This window comes from Equus quagga, chromosome 13 (genome assembly GCF_021613505.1).
Source record: "Equus quagga isolate Etosha38 chromosome 13, UCLA_HA_Equagga_1.0, whole genome shotgun sequence".
Classification (NCBI taxonomy): Eukaryota; Metazoa; Chordata; class Mammalia; order Perissodactyla; family Equidae; genus Equus; species Equus quagga.
The window spans coordinates 72,464,702-72,480,690 of NC_060279.1; the positions used below are offsets into that span (position 1 = coordinate 72,464,702).

The 15,989-nt window shown below is 40.8% G+C and overlaps 1 protein-coding gene across 1 annotated transcript; it reads left to right on the forward strand.

Annotated features, from left to right (window-relative positions):
• Positions 1-5,992: 5,992 nt before the first annotated feature.
• On the forward strand, positions 5,993-15,383 carry DYNLRB2 (dynein light chain roadblock-type 2). Its single transcript, XM_046680364.1, has 4 exons — positions 5,993-6,082; positions 8,552-8,627; positions 14,123-14,290; positions 15,141-15,383. Exons 1-4 carry the CDS (start codon positions 6,080-6,082, stop codon positions 15,182-15,184), a joined length of 291 nt encoding a protein of 96 aa, XP_046536320.1. The 5' UTR covers positions 5,993-6,079; the 3' UTR covers positions 15,185-15,383.
• The last annotated feature ends 606 nt before the right edge of the window (positions 15,384-15,989 follow it).

Here is a 15,989-nt window from a genome sequence, read left to right on the forward strand (position 1 = left end):
TCTCTATTGTTTTTCTGTTTTAAATTTTATTGATTTCTGCTCTTATCTTTATGATTTACACTCTTCTGCTTCCTTTGGATTTATTTTGCTCTTCTTTTTCTGAGTTCCTGATGTGAGAGCTCACATTGTTAATTTAAGATGTTTCCTTTTTTCTAATGTAAACATTCAGTATTATAAGTTTCCCTCTCATCACTGCTTTAGTTGCATCCCACAATTTTGATATGTTGTATTTGCATTTTCATTCAGTACACTGTATTTTTTATTTCCCTTAAGATCTCTTCTGTGACTCATGGATAATTCAGAAACGTGGTGTTTATTTTCCAAGTGTTTGGAGACTTTCCCATTATCTTTCTGTTATTGATTTCTAGCCTGACTCTACTGTAGTTGGAGAACATACTCTGTATGACTTCAAACGTTTAAATTTGTTGAGGTCTGTCTTATGACCCAGAATGTGGTTTATCTTGGTATATGCTCTATAGGCACTTGAAAAGAACATGGATTCTGCTGATGTTGGTTGGAGCGTTCTGTAAATGTCAACAGGTTTTGTTGGCTGATGATGTTGAGTTTCCTATCCCCAGTGACTTTCTGTCTTGTTTTTCTATCAATTTTTGAGAAAGGAGTGTTGAAGTCTTTGACTATCATTAAGGACATGTTCACTTCTCCTTTCAATTCTATCACTTTTATTTTACATAGCTTGCAGCTCTGTTGTTGGGTGCATACATTTTTAGATTTGCTATGTCTTATTGTTGGAGTAGCCATTTTATCATAATATAATGTTCCAGATACCTCTTTATCTGGTAATTTTCTTTGGTCTGAAGTCTATTTATCTGATATTAATATAACAACTCTTGCTTTCTTTGGGTTAATGATTACATGATATGTCTTTTCCCATCATTTTATTTTCTACATGCCTTATTATTATGTTTGAAGTCACTTTCTTGCAGACAGCATATAGTTAGGTCATGTTTTTTAATCCAATCTGCTAATCAATCATTTCATTGGTATATTTTGACTGTTTACATTTAACGTAATTATTCCTATGCTGGGCGGGGGGGTGGGGGGTAGCTAGCTAACACCCAGGGGGATGAAACTACTGACTCAGCCTTCTCTGACAATACCCTGGTAGGGGATGGGGAGAGTTAATAGCAATCTGAGAGTGGAAGTCTATACTCTCCACTTGGCCTTTGCTAGTCTTTTTCTCTGGTGTTTGGCTGGAGAACAGTGGTTATTTTCTAAGAGTTTCTATCTTGTTGGCTGGCCCTTTCCGTGTCCTTTGGCTAGAGAATAGGCTTTTGTGGGGGCTTTTTAAAATTTCTGTGCCTGTTGGCATTTCTGGGTTACCAGCTTCTTCAGCTCTAAGACTAGAATATACAAGGCAAAAAGAAAACCCAGATAACTTGCAATCATGTCATTCCTTGGGTCCTAAGGTGCCTAGGCAATCTGATTCTCTCCATTTTTCAGAGTCTTCTTGTGTTTCTATAATTTCCAGGGTTTTTAGTTATATTTAGTGGAGAGACTAAGGAAAAGTACATCTGCTCCACCTTTCCAGAAACAGAAATCACTCATCATTTTTTAAATTTATTCTGACAATCTCTTTAATTCATGTGCTTAGACTATTTACATTTAATGTAATCATTGACATATCAGGATTTAACTCTACAATTATATTATTTGTTTTATGATTGTGCCATTTGTTTTCCATTCCACTGTTTGCCCTCTTCCTTTTTAGATTATTTAAACAATTTTTAATATTCCATCTTTTGTGCTGTTTATCTGTACACTTTTTTATTGGTTGCCCTAGGGATTACATACCTCATTTTTCACAGCCTACTTAGAATCAACACTTGAACACTCCAAGTGGAAGACCCTACCCTCAGATAGGTCCATTTACCCTCCTCCTTTTATGTTGTAGTTATTTTACATATTAATTACATACTTTGAAAACCTTGAGCAATGTTATAATTTTTGTTTTCAACCATCAAATGTATTTTGAAGACTAAATAGAGGAGAAACAGTCTATTGCAGGGGTCAGCAAATTTTTCTCAATAAAGGATAAGATTATCAATATTTTAGGCTTTTCAGGCCATACACTGTGGGAGTAATGATTGAGAATGGCCATGTGGAAGCTTCCAGAATATGGTCAGTGTTCTGTTTCTTGACCTGGTTGGGGGTTACACAGGAGTTCACTTTGTGGTAACTCCCTGACTGTACATCTTGTTTTATGCACCTAATTTCTGTTACTAACCCACCAACCTAACTTTGTTTTGTGGACCTAACTTTTTGTGTGTTATACCTACCAATGAAAGTAATTTTGACACTAAATACATCAGAGAGCTTGAAAAAAATAGATCAGAGACCTTGGGAGTGGATTATCAGAAAAAAGAAGGGGTTCATAAAGTGCATGGGACTTGTTGCTCCCTTCAGTCCTTCCTTGTTTGAACAAAATTAACAGACAAAGAAATAGTTAGTTTGTCCTCACCCCTGAGATACTAAGAACATCTATTGAGTGCAGTGCACTGAGATGGTAACTGCTTGCTGGAGCCACAAGTTTAAAAATGGGAATTGTGAAAAAATGAAATTAGAGGTAGATGAATTACAAAGATGAATATAATACAGGAATAGCAGGAGAAAGGGAATGAGAAAAGAAAGGTAAAGATATTCTTTAGGGAGAAAGTCAACAATACGAATTCTGGATATTTTCCCTAGGGAGGGCATGAAGGAAAAGGAGGTTGAAGAGAAGATGGTTAAGAAGGGAGAGAGGAAAGAAACAGGAGAGGGAAGTAGGGAGGAAAAGAGTAGAGAAATAGAAAGATGAGAAGGAAGGAGAGAGGGGAGAAAAGGAATGAAGGGAAGAAGGAAGGATGGACTAAAGAAAGGATAAGACACAAGAAAGAAACATGGGTAAGTGATCCCTGTTGGGCGCCTGGTACAAGTCAGGCATCTTACCCATATAATATCATTGAAACCTCACATCAACCCTCCAAGGTAGATATTATCTTTCCTATTTTACAAAAGAGGAAACAGAAGCTCTGAGAGTTTATTTTACTCAAGGAAACACACCTAGAAACATCAACCCTGGCTGCACGCAACTCCAAATTCTGTGCTCTAGGAAATCATTTCATTCCAACGGGGAGAATTCCCTTATGGGAAGTACATGCTTATGTTACACCTGAATGCTGGAAAGAATTTTCCCAGAGGGTGTGTTTGTCCTAATAAGAAGTAGAAAATGGTTGATCTTCTGGAAATCTAAATCTGTAATTCTGTAATTCTATGGCATTGGGTCAGTTACGTGGAACACTTACTGATATCACTGACATACTCTAAGCCTGCCTTAGCATTAAGGGGCATTTTCAACGAATCTACCGTGCACTTTTTGGAGCGAAACCAGTAGAGTACTAGAAGTTCTGTTTAAGTTGACACACAATGCCTCATCGCATGAGAAAAGGGCACAAAACATACTCCATAGCCCTGTTTTTAATATTTGCCAACCAGCAAGAGCGCCAAAGATAGATATACGGAGTGGTATACAAAAATGCCAAGAGAAACCTCAAGATCATGAAGCTACTTGGATTTCTTCAGGCTAAGCCAGGAGCAGTAGGACTTCATCAAAGAGAAAGAGAGACCCCAGAAGAAAATCATCTCATTTTAACAAAACTGTATGTGAAGAATGGCATGCTTTGTCTTCGCATGTACCCCAACTTTTTGGGTCACTTAAGAGTACTTGCAAAAAGTATTATTTATTAACCCTTCCACTTAAGTTCAAAGTTTTTTAGCATTTACTGTGAATCAAAGGAAGGGGTAAGCGGATGGGAGAAGGGAAAAGGATAATTGACATGTAGTGAGGACGGCGTAGGGAGCAGACTGCCAGGATATTCTATATAGCACGGCTCTGGGTGTTCATTGTAGTCCCAAAAAGGCACAAAAATTAAACCAAGGCACCTCCAAGGAATAATTAGAAGTGAAAATCGATACGGAGAAAATGGCTCATATTCTCCTCATTGATTTCCTGTGCACAGCGAGTCAAACACGACTGTTTGCTGGAAGTCAGTTTGGCTACTTCTTATTACTTTTTCAGCAGTTGGGCACTCCTGTCAGTGCCTTTCATGCTGGAGTCTTGCTTTGCTCTAATCACAGCTGTCAGCTATTGAACAAGTTTGACACCCTGACTCCAGAAATGAGGGGATTCACACTCCATGCATATGCAGCCGCTTCCTTCATTAAAGCTGATTGACATAACAGATATGGTGCACTGCCACGGACTTTTACAAGCAGAACAAATGGCGACACAATAAAGTAGGAATCTCCTTGATCAGAAACACTCAGAGAGCCCAAGAATCAGTCTTTATACAATTCAGCCAGTATTACTGTAAACACCTATACTTTTATGACTTAAAATGGTAGATATAGGCAATCAGACAAGAGCTAGCTCTGTAGACACACAGACACACCAGATTCCTCCCCCACCACCTTGGCTGTTCATTCCAAATCATCTTGGTTGGAATTCCAGGTGTTGAATGAGGGGGATTAGCTGCCGTGACCTGGATTTTTGAGAAGCATAAATTTCTTAGAGGAAAAGGGGAGAATGACGGTGACCAGAATCTCCTCCTCCACCAAAAAAGAAAAAAAAGCAGCAGCAGCAGAACTAGAGCTTCTCAGAACGTCTCGGAACTTAAAGCCATAAAATGACAGGCTCCAAGTTGAAATGGATCATCTAGTCCAAAACCACCACTGAGTCCAAAATTGTTTCCGGGCATCCCTGACACGGGCCCATTCAGATTCCAGCTGGCATTCCTAGCAGTAGGCATGCCTTGTTTGCTGTGAGGCTGCTTTCTGGAAACGCATGCACGAACTGGACTTGTATTACAGAGTCACCATAGTACGGTCCCTACCGAGATGTATTCTCAACCTACCACTGGTATTTTGTAATCAATGTTTGCCCTCTCCAAACCCTGGGACTTTACGACTCCAGCCACAAAATTCTCCTGCTGCAATTCAGACGTTAGTTGGTCTCCTCCTCAGAAGCTACAAAGATATTATCAACGCCCTTCCAAAGGTCAAGTGTCCTCTGACCATCCCTAATTGATCTTTAACTTCTGTTTCCTCCATCAGTTCCGGAAACACTCAGGGGAATGCTCTTCCATGGCGCTGTGTAGAACCCCCAGCACTACCACCTGCAGTTTTTCAGCAACTCAGCACTGTTGGCAAATAATGACAAAACAGAAAGACCCTAACGGATTATACAAAAACACTGGTACGTAGCAACTCTTCAAGGGAGAGAAGAGCAGTATGGGAGTGCTACAACTAGTTGAGAACCTAAGATGTAAAACCTGGCTTCCCCTACTGTTCTGGGGGTGGGGAGATGTAAATTAACATATACATACATACACATGATTGTACTATTCCAGACCGTGATATATTTCTTCTTTAACACAAAAACTATCCTTGGGGGGCGGGGGGACAAACACCACTGCTGCCCAGGCCAGCGCTGAAGGAAGCCCGCCCAGTGTCCCAGGTAGCCGATTCTATTACCCAATAGCTAAGGGACCCAACCCCGGGGTCAGATGGACGCAGCCCTGTTCGTTTGCTCCCGAGCAGGAATCACACTTGGACAGTGTTGCCTCGCTGGTCGCATGTGGTCTGTCTCCCCGGCCAGACGGGACCCCAGGCCCAGAGGAGAGCCTGGCACGTGGCAGGGGGTCAGTCGTTCTTGAGCCGAGAAGCGACTGTTACACTAATGCGTACCTCGAGGAATGAACGAATGAATGGACGAACGAACGACCCGGAGGTCGGCCTACGCCCTCCGCTCCTCGGCCCCATCGCTCCGTGGGCCGAGGAGAAGCGCAGGCGAGCGGCCCGGGCCACCATCCCCAAGCTCCGCCTACGGCGGCCGGGAGGCGGCGGGCAGGTCAGGGCGGAAGCGCGGTCGCCGGCGGCTGCCCGACCCGCGCGCACGCAGGCGCGGCACCGACGCTTCCGGGAGGTCACTTCCTACCCTGTCTCCTAGCAACGGCTGGAAGCGTTGTTGACGTCCGGGGCAGCGGAGGCGCCGGACTGAGCCCGGAGTCTCGCCGCCCGCGCGATGGTAAATCTGGGGTCTCCGTCCGCGACCCGCTGCTCCAAGAGCACCGGTTGGAGGAGGCCTCCCGGGGCCGACCCAGGCGTGGCCGGGCCGGGGTCGCCGCGAAGGCTGGGGGCTCCAGAAGCTTCTTGGAGGGGTGCCAGGGAGACCCTGCAAAGAAGATGCCTAGATGGGGGAAGCTGTCTTGGGGGATAGCTATCTAGGGCGTTGAATCGGCATGGGGGCGGGTCTGGGGAGGGGGGGGGGGCCGCTATATTGAGAAAGAGAAGACAGATATTAAGGGATAAAGATCCCGAGGAGGGTCAGAGATCTGGACCGCGAGGAAAGTTTGCAAAGGGAAGGGACGAGCTGGAGAGGAGAAAAATCACCCAAGAGGGAAGAAAGAGATGGGACAGGGAGCACAGGGGAATGGAGAAGGGGGAGAAGGAGGGGATATTGAGAGAGAAGATAGGAAAATAAAGAGAAAGGAGAAAAGAGGAAAAGGAAGAGAGAGCGCAAAAATAACAGTAATAATAATAGAAGAGAAGGAAAGTGGAGACTGGGGAAAGTTTGAAACAGAGCAAGGTGAAAGCAAAGAGTTGTAAGAGAGGAGGGAAAAGGGCATGGAGATGGGGATTAAGAGATTGTACTAGGAGGACTCAGAAATCATAAGAGAAAACAACTGGGAGAAGGCAGAGAAAGGCCAGCGACAGCAGAGAGAGGCGTTTGGGAGAGAAGTAAAAGAGAAAGAAACGAGAGCAGGGGTGGAAGGAGCTGTGGGCATTCTCTTAAAGATGGCAAAAATGTAATAATTTCTTGATCCCCTGTACAACTCATACTTTAGTGCTTTGTTTCCCAAAGTGAGATGCAAACATTAGTTGTGACATAAGATGCCTCAGAAATACCAGTAACACAGAGAGCATCACATCAGAGAACGTTATTCCTCTTCCGGTTTTTTTTTTTTTTTTTTTTTTTTGCAGCCTTTAGACTATATCCAGGAGAAAGTTTCTGGCACTATTAAGTCCTTAATACCACTATCATTTGATAATTTCCACTTTCACCTGAAGAACAGACCTCACGCTCAGAGCTTTCATTGTGGTAGAACTTAATAATATCTTCTCCTTTGGTTTTGTTTTCATGGTTATATCCACTTATGACAAATGATACCAGATTTCCCTTTGTGGTGGTAGATGTATCATTTCCTTTTCAAATGCCTTTATTTCAGCCTTTAGCAGCGAGATAATTTAAAGAACGTGCTAGGTAAATAATATAGATGGTATTCATAATGGCAGAAATCGTGACTCTAGTACATGAATGCCTGAAATTCAGGAAACACCTGCTCTGGTGGTGGAAAAGAGGAAATGAGTGCTTCTGCCCACATCGGTGCAAAAGATAACTGTTCACCTGACGATGCTGGGAGGGGAAAAAGTCACAAACCCTCATCAGGAGACTTTGCAGAATACTGATTGAATTCAGAATGTCCAGTGATTACTCAGCTATGAACAGTACACGGGTTTGAAAAAGATTATTCTTGACTTTAGCGTTTGTCGAGGGGACGAAAACTGGTACAATATAGTCTATGCATAAGATTCATTCAGAAAGCTGAGTTTAAAACCTAATGATGGGGTTCCAACATAATCTTTCATGGCTCAACATTCAGCTTGCACTGAGACTCCGGCTGTAGTTACCAAGAGAATCCTGGAGCCCTGGAATGCATAGTTTTTACAGAATATCCTGAATTTAGTAATCTGAACTCCCAATTAGGTAACATTTAGGACTGAGAACAAGATTTCTCATTAAGGAATACTTTAAGACAGAAAGAGGTAATGATACAGCCCTGTAAATATTTAAAGGTCTATCATGTAGCAAAGGAATTTTTCATGTGAGTATAGAAGGATCAATGAATGAAAGATGATCGAGAGCAGATTTCTGTCCAATGTAAAGAATACTTTTCCAGTAAATAGAGACGGATAAAAATGGAGTGAGCTCTTGGGAGACAGTAAGCTCTCTGTCTCTAGAAGAATTCAAGCCAAGCGATTTGTCATGGCTGTATTGAGAGAGTCTTATGTAGGCTTGTATATGAGACTTGACAATTTTGAAGCTGTCTTCCAGAACTCTGAGATTATAGGGTCTGGCCCCATGGCCCAGTGGTTAAGTTCGGTGCATTCTGCTTAAGAGGCCCAGGTTTGGTTCCTGGGTGCAGACATATACCACTCGTCAGTGGCCGTGTTGTGGCAGCAACCCACATATAAAATAGAGGAGGATTGGCAACAGATGTAAGCTCAGGGCTAATCTTCCTCGAGCAAAAAGAGGAAGATTGGTCACTGATATTAGCTCAGAGCGAATCTTCCTCAGCAAAAATATAATAAAATGAGATTATAGCATCCAGTACCATGGGTTAAGGGAGTAGGTGTCTTTCTAAACATTATTCTCTTTAGGATTTGGGTCACCACAAAGACCGTTTCAGTTAATTACCTTCCTGATCTCTTCCAGGCAGAGGTGGAGGAAACCCTAAAGAGGATCCAGACCCATAAAGGGGTTATTGGAACGATGGTTGTAAATGCAGAAGGTAAATACATCACAGGCTGCCTTCTTGACACCAGAAGCCAACCAAGAACCTGTTTGTTGTGCCACACCTTAAGACAAGCATCTTAAAATTTGAAATAAAATCATATTTTGTATATTTTAGCTTATCAAACATCTTATAAAACATCTATTATCTGTTGTATGCCAAGCACTCTCCTGAGAGCCAGGGATGTAAATATGAATAAGACATGTCTAAAAATGTCTATATATTCCCAAGAAACACTACACTTGGTAGAATTTTTAAAGGTATGGTAATTCTTGTAACATTTCAGGAGTACCTATAAAACTATCAAATTGAAGATAAGGAAAATATTGTTGGCAGTTTGTTTTGGTTTTAACATTATGAAGGATACAGAGTTTCAGTCTTCATTTTAAATGAAATTGTTCCTTTACCTGTTTAATAAAATCTTGGTGAATTAATTTTAATGGTATTTATAGTATAGTCTTTGTGGACTTAGTATCAGAAAGGCCAGTACGTTTCCATTTATGAAATCTGTAGACTTATACGAGAAACTTGCTCTCGCTCCCTAGTCCCTGTTAACACTGCACAGAGCATTTTCTCTGGTGCACTGCTCCATGCTCAGCTATGGTGGTGACCTCTTAAAGGCTCCTGCTGGTTTCATTGCTAAATCAGGCATTTGTAAGGACAAGAGGTGCCGCAAATCCCAGGGCACTAGGTGAAATAAGAGTAGCTACTTCATATTATTCATGATGGAGCCATGGAATTGGCACATTGCCCCCTCAGTGCCTGGCAACAGAATCTCACAGCTAATCATTATTTTGGAGCAAATCCATCAATAAATATTTATTGAACAACTACCACCTGAAAGTCTGTTTAAACTCTGAGCTTCAATCCCTTATCATTAAAAGTGGAAAATAACCTCCTCTACTGATGGTCATGATAATTAAATGAAATAATAATTATCAAAGGCTTGGCACAACACCCAACGCTTAATAGAATTATAATTAAATAGTTCTGAGAATGTGGGGATTTTTAATTGATTTGTACAGATAAAACATTTGATGTGTTTTGCAAAATAATAAAATAGAATTAAAAATAACTCAAGGTCAAATGAATGTAATAAATTTACCCAGTGATCAGGAGGGAGAGAATTTAAGATCAGCTATATGGGTAAGTCAAGAGCTATGCCTAGTATTTCCAGGAAGTGGTCCAGCCCTCCTGCATGGTTCTGGTTGAACTGATTTTAGTTCCAGGCTTTTGCGGAAACTCTGCCACACCCTCTAAGACGGGCTGTCCACGTGACTTCATAGAGGCGTTACATTCATTTCCTTTGGCTGCTGCAACAAAGTACCACACACTTGATGGCTTAAAAGGTTAGAAACGTCTTCTCTCTCAGTTCTGGAGGCTACGGTGTCAGCACAGCCAGGCTGTCTTGGAAGGCTCGACAGGAGGGTCCTTCTTTACCTCTCCCCCAGCTTCTGGTGGTTTCCAGCAATCCTTGGCGTTCCTTGGCTTCTAGACATATCACTCCAATCTCAGCCTCCATCCCCTCCAACACCTCATGTGGTGCTCTGCTCTCTTTGTCTCTGTTTTCTCTTCTTGTAAAGACTCTAGTCATTGAATTAGGGCCCATCCTAGTCCAGTGTGACCTCATCTTCCCGAATTACTCTTCAAAGACCCTATTTCCAAATAAGGTCACATTCTGAGGTTTATGGTGGACTTGAAGTTTGCAGGGACGCTATTTAACCCCGTGCAGGTGCCACCCAGAACATCTCATCTAACGTGTTACTTTAGAGGATCTTAGTCTAAAGTACATAATCTTAGCAATATGCCTCAAATGTCTGAAAAATGGCCACACCCTGTGATCTGTAATTCCACTCCTAGGAATTTATCTTAAAGAGTGATGAAGAAGAGATTCAGGTACAAAAGATATTCACTGAGGCATCGTGTGTAATAGCAATAAATAAACAAGTAAATCTATCCCAATAGTAGGGAGAATTTTAAATTAATTAAGTAATAGTTACTTGATGAACCATTACTCTATTTAAAATGTCGAAGAATATTGAGAGCCATGGAAAACTACTTCCAGTAGTAGATGAAAAGAGCAGAGATGGGAGCAGTACCCAGCATTTTCTAATCGTAAATAAAGCCAGGCACAGACATTGCAAATAAATATGGAGGACAAGGCAGGGATGGGTTATGGTGATTATCTCTGAGTAGTGGGATTAGAAAGATTTGTGCTTTATGTTCCTGAGGTTTCTCAATTAACATTTTTCTTGTCCAAAGGCAACAAAATATTATTTTTAATACCCATTAACTTCTTGTAATACCAGGATAAGCTGGTGTTACGATTCAGGGCACTTTTCTGAAAGCCAAATTAACCTTTTTCCCAAAAATACAAATGAGGGGCTTATTTTTATAGCCAGATTGTTAATAAACAGAGTGTGTGGCAAAGATGTTTATTAATAGCATACGGTATAGCTTGTGTGACCAGAATGTAATAAAATACTCCGTTTCAACAGCCTACTCAATTTAGATGAAAGTGTCATTTTTCATAGTGCAGCTCTGCAGCTTTCAGAAGTCCCAAGGAATTTAATGCTGAAAATATTTAACTGAGATGGCGTTTATGTGCTCCATTTTCTCTAGCGGTTTTAGTCTCCTAATTCTAGGCAAATCGTTTTAACATATTTTTGCACTGTATTTGTGTTTAGGAGGCCTTCCACCGTGCTTAAACATTTAGATCTCATCGTATGCCATGTTAAATAGAGTCCTCTGGCTTCTCCTTTGCTGAGACATAGACTTCTGACTCACGACAATGAAGTAGAGTTATCAATAATGTAGATTTTAACTTTGGATTCCCGTTTAGAAAGCCACACACTGTTTACAATATTGCTGCGCTGATCATTGAATTAGATGCTGTTGTGTATATATATTATTTTTCCCCAGGCAGTCATATCTGTCATATATTCTTATCTATATAAACCTGATTTCTGTAGGCTCTTAATTTTAAATATTCTCAGCATTTCTAACCATCCATCGTTTGAATCTCATTAGATTTTATCAACCATCCAGCCAATTCCTTTTACTCTTTTTCAATTCCTTTTGTTTTTGAAATGCAATCTATCAACCAAAGTACAAATGTCCAGTTGAAGGGGGCCAGATCACTGGGATCTTAAAGAGTCATGTTTTAAAGTCCTGCCATAGATTTGGCAATATCAGATCCATACTCTTTGTTCCTGGAGTTCCATTTTAGGAATGTACCCTATATATATGTATGGTATCCTCCATGTACAGATGTGAAATGGGACGCACAGGGACATATTCTGTAGCCTTGTTTATAAAAGTCAAAGATTGGAAACAGTGTAAATGCCCGTCAGGAGGATCTGTTAGTTACATGTATTACAAAACATCCATTCAACAACCATATTATGCAGTCGTTAACATGAAGGCCCGTGCCCTACATGTATGAATGGAACAATTTCCCAAGTGTATTAAATTTTAAAAATTAAGGTATAGAATAGAGAATGATACAATAAAATAAAGAACATGAACACAAACATAGTTGGGTAGACATCGAATATCTCTGGAAGGATACTGAAGAAACTGGGAGCAGTGGCTGCCTCTCAGGAAGGGGAAGTGGGTGAATTTTATACCATGTGCTAAAATTACTTCTTAATAAGTTATTTTTTAATTACCTCACATGATACCAAGCAAGAGCTTAATAAATATTTGTTGACTGATTTTTTTCAAGTGCCTACAGAGGATATGAAAAACTCTTAAGAGTTTCCACAGTGTGCACTTATTATTCAGAAAGGCTGGCTGTTTTATTTATTGACTTGGATCATGAATAGACTAACCAAATAGGCCTGAGTATCTGATTCATAATCTTGTCATCTACATTTTAAATAATTTATTCCGGTTGTATTTCTTGTTCTGACACTGAGCAATGCAGACTTTGTAGGTAAGTGACTATTCGGGATGCAAAATAAAACTATTCGTCAAAAAGTGCTCTTGAAAGGGTGAGGGCTTGCTGCATTTCAGTTTCCTGCTTGTTAAAGATACCTGTCTCGGGACGTTCCTTCAGGTGTGAAAGACATAACTGACTTCTGGGGGGAAAGTGGCTAGCAAATAGTAATGCAGAAATTAACAAATTTTATATAAACCTTATTTATTAAATAGGTTTTCCTGTAAATATTGTCCTCGTATTATTTAGCAAGACCTATTCTGGAGATAACGGTTTTCTGAAAAGAAAAAGAAATTAGCTCTGTTTCAAAGTCAGAATTGAGGCTCTCAAAGGGTTTCATGAAAAACTGGTAAAATCTCAAGTTGGTAACATTCATCCACTCGTGCTCATCTTGTTTAACAGTTTCTGGAATTAAATTCTCTGGGGGAACCCAAGAGCCATGCTGGCCTCTTTTATTGATCAGCCTTAATTCAGGTACCTGAGGAATTTGCTAGCGATCCCAAATTCACCTTCCTATGTCCCCCTAAGTTAAAGGCACATTTGCAAATCAGATCCCTGGAGTTCCCTGGCTATGTGGTATTTCTCAAAATAATACGAAGGCCATCTCTGATTAGATACAGTACGTGGGAAATACCTAGGACAGCACCTGTTACATAGTAAGCATGAGCGCTGGGAGATCTGAACTGAGCGAGATTGATCCAAACTGAATTGCATTATACTTGCATATTTGTCTGCCTAGATTTTTCCAGTTAAATTAATGGGTTCTGTTTTAACTCATAGAATGGAACAATAGAGCACACACATAGCCAGATTTAATAATCCTTAAACCAAGAATGAGAGCAAACCAGGGAATGCCGAGCAAAACTATAGTGACCTTGTTGCTATTTTCTAATATAAACTTTAAGGTTTGCAAAATACCGTATGAGGAGTTAGGAAAATCGTTTTTGATACGCTCTCTACCGTGTGCAGACATATCCATTTCTATTTCGAGCCTCAGGGAAGAAAAGTAACGCCATGTCAGAGCCCAAGCATTTCAAAGCAGACTTGCTGTAGACAGGAGGCTTGGGAAGATCCTTTGTGTATAGTAATATGTTAAATCCGTACTGAAATAATCAATTATCAGCTTCCAAAAGATCTGTGTTTGAACAAAAATGTTCGACACCACATTGGCTACGAAAAAAATGTACAATACCTAACAATCCAACAATAGGGGATTGATTACATTATGATAGATCCATAAATAGTAAAGTGTACAGCCACTAAAAATAATGATGACATCGTCACCCACAAGGGCAACTTGTATGCTAACATTTAAATGAAGAAAAATGCAGGTGTCAAATACGTAATTATAGTTTGACTGAACTATATTTTAAAATCCATGTAGAGACAAAAAGCTTGGAAGGAAATAAACTAAAATTGTTACCAGGGAGTAATATCAGCCATCACTTTTCTTCCTCTTTACAATTATCAGTATTTGCCAATATTTCTACAATGTGCATATTACTTTTATAATCGGAAAAAAATTTTAACCCCGAATTAAATCTCGTAATAGGCATTCCAATCCGAACAACCTTGGACAACTCGACAACAGTTCAATATGCAGGTCTGCTTCATCAGCTGACGATGAAAGCCAGGAGCACTGTCCGCGATATTGATCCTCAGAACGACCTCACTTTCCTTAGGATCCGATCAAAGAAGCATGAAATCATGGTCGCTCCAGGTAATTTTGCATTTCCTTTCATATTTGAAGCGTCTTCTACTTTACTGGATAAAAATTTTGTTTCAGAGAACCAGGAGTATAGATTTTAATATTCAATATGGCACATATTCTCCAATGACAAAATGAAGAAGTTTGAATCTGAAAGTTCCAACCTGAAAATTTTGTGAAATTAGGGATTAACTGGACCTCTGAAGAAGTTGAATTTTGCCCACTTGCAGTTATTATTAGTAATCAAAAAATTTAGGATATGTAGGTCTCATGTTGGGTGAACTTAGCACACAGACTTTCTGGAGGGTAGGGGAGATGTCTCCTGTCCAGGAGATAAACGAGGGAGTGGATGCAGGCCTCTAGGGTCCCTGGGGAGGGAGCTCATCCGCCTGGCCTACCAAAGACAGCAGCCACTGAAATCCTTCTTTCCTTGAAGGAATTACGTTCACGGTGTTAGGAGATGTCAGCGTAAAACAGGACTCATGCTCCTAAACCAAGGGTCCAAAAAACTGCTCTATGGTACATCTGTAAGATCAGAATTACCCGTAAGCTCAGCAAAGCTTTTCTACTCCTGTTCTCACCCCGGCTGCACATCAGAATCACTTGGAGAGCTTTAAAAAAAAATGATCGATGCCTGGAAGCCCACCGCAGACCAATGAAATCAAACTCTCTAGGACTGAGCTCTGGGTAAAGGTATTTTCTAATGGCGTGACAGGTGATTCTGGTGTGCAGGCACGGTGGGAAGCCATTGGTCTACACAAGGTCCAAGTGATGTTTTGAAGACAAAAGCAGATTAGTTGAAGTACTCACTTATCAAATTTAATTTTTAGGGTGGATTAATTTTGTCCCTCTCTCTCCACAGATAAGGAATATCTGCTGATTGTCATTCAGAATCCGTGTGAATAGCCCTGCTATGGCCGAGTCTGTCTTGCGACGCTGGGTGGAAAACACTTTCCTCTTTAATGATTCCTAAGATTGTATTCCAATCTAGCTGATCTTTTAGACATGCTTTTCTATTTGTACATTTAAACTATTCTACACCTCTCATTTAGTCTCTTTTGAATGCAAAGTCGTGATTAAGCTATATAATAAATAAATTCTGGTATGCACGTCTCTAATTTTATAATATACGAAACTGAAGGATTCTAGTGAGAAGACGGTCTTCCTTGCGACAGCTTAGTCTAGAAGTAACTGTCACCAAGAGTCAGTCCAGATGTATAATTTTGCTGTTTGTTAACGTGTCAAGGAGATCCAGTGGAGCCCTGCGGGAGCTCTGAGGGCACCCCGCCCTCGAGGAGCGTTAGACGCCCTCCCAGGGTCAGCAAGGGCAGGGAGAGTCGGCTGGGTCAGCACCACAGTGAAACATCTGCTCCCAGCCCTGCAGAACTCCTCAGACTTGTACTTCCTTCCATCACAGCAGCCCGAGGGGACCAGGAGCGGGTCTTGGGCAAGGACGCCTACTCAGAAGGCTGACTAGATAACTCTGAAGGGTTTTATTTTCACTAGATATTTCAAACTTTCAGAAAACAGTAGAACAAACACAACAGATTTCCAAGAGCCATATAGAAGTTGATATTTTGCCATACGTGCCTTATATCCTCTTTTTTAAACTAAGCTTTTTATTTTGAGGTAACTGAGGATTCACAGGAAATTGTAAGAAATAGCATGGAGATCCTGGGTACCCTTTACCCAGTTTCCCTCATGGCAGCAT

Coding starts and splice junctions, on each gene's coding strand:
- DYNLRB2 (XM_046680364.1), top strand. Junction 8,628..14,122: donor GATGGTTGTAAATGCAGAAG/GTAAATACATCA, acceptor ATCTCGTAATAG/GCATTCCAATCCGAACAACC. Junction 14,291..15,140: donor TGAAATCATGGTCGCTCCAG/GTAATTTTGCAT, acceptor CTCTCTCCACAG/ATAAGGAATATCTGCTGATT.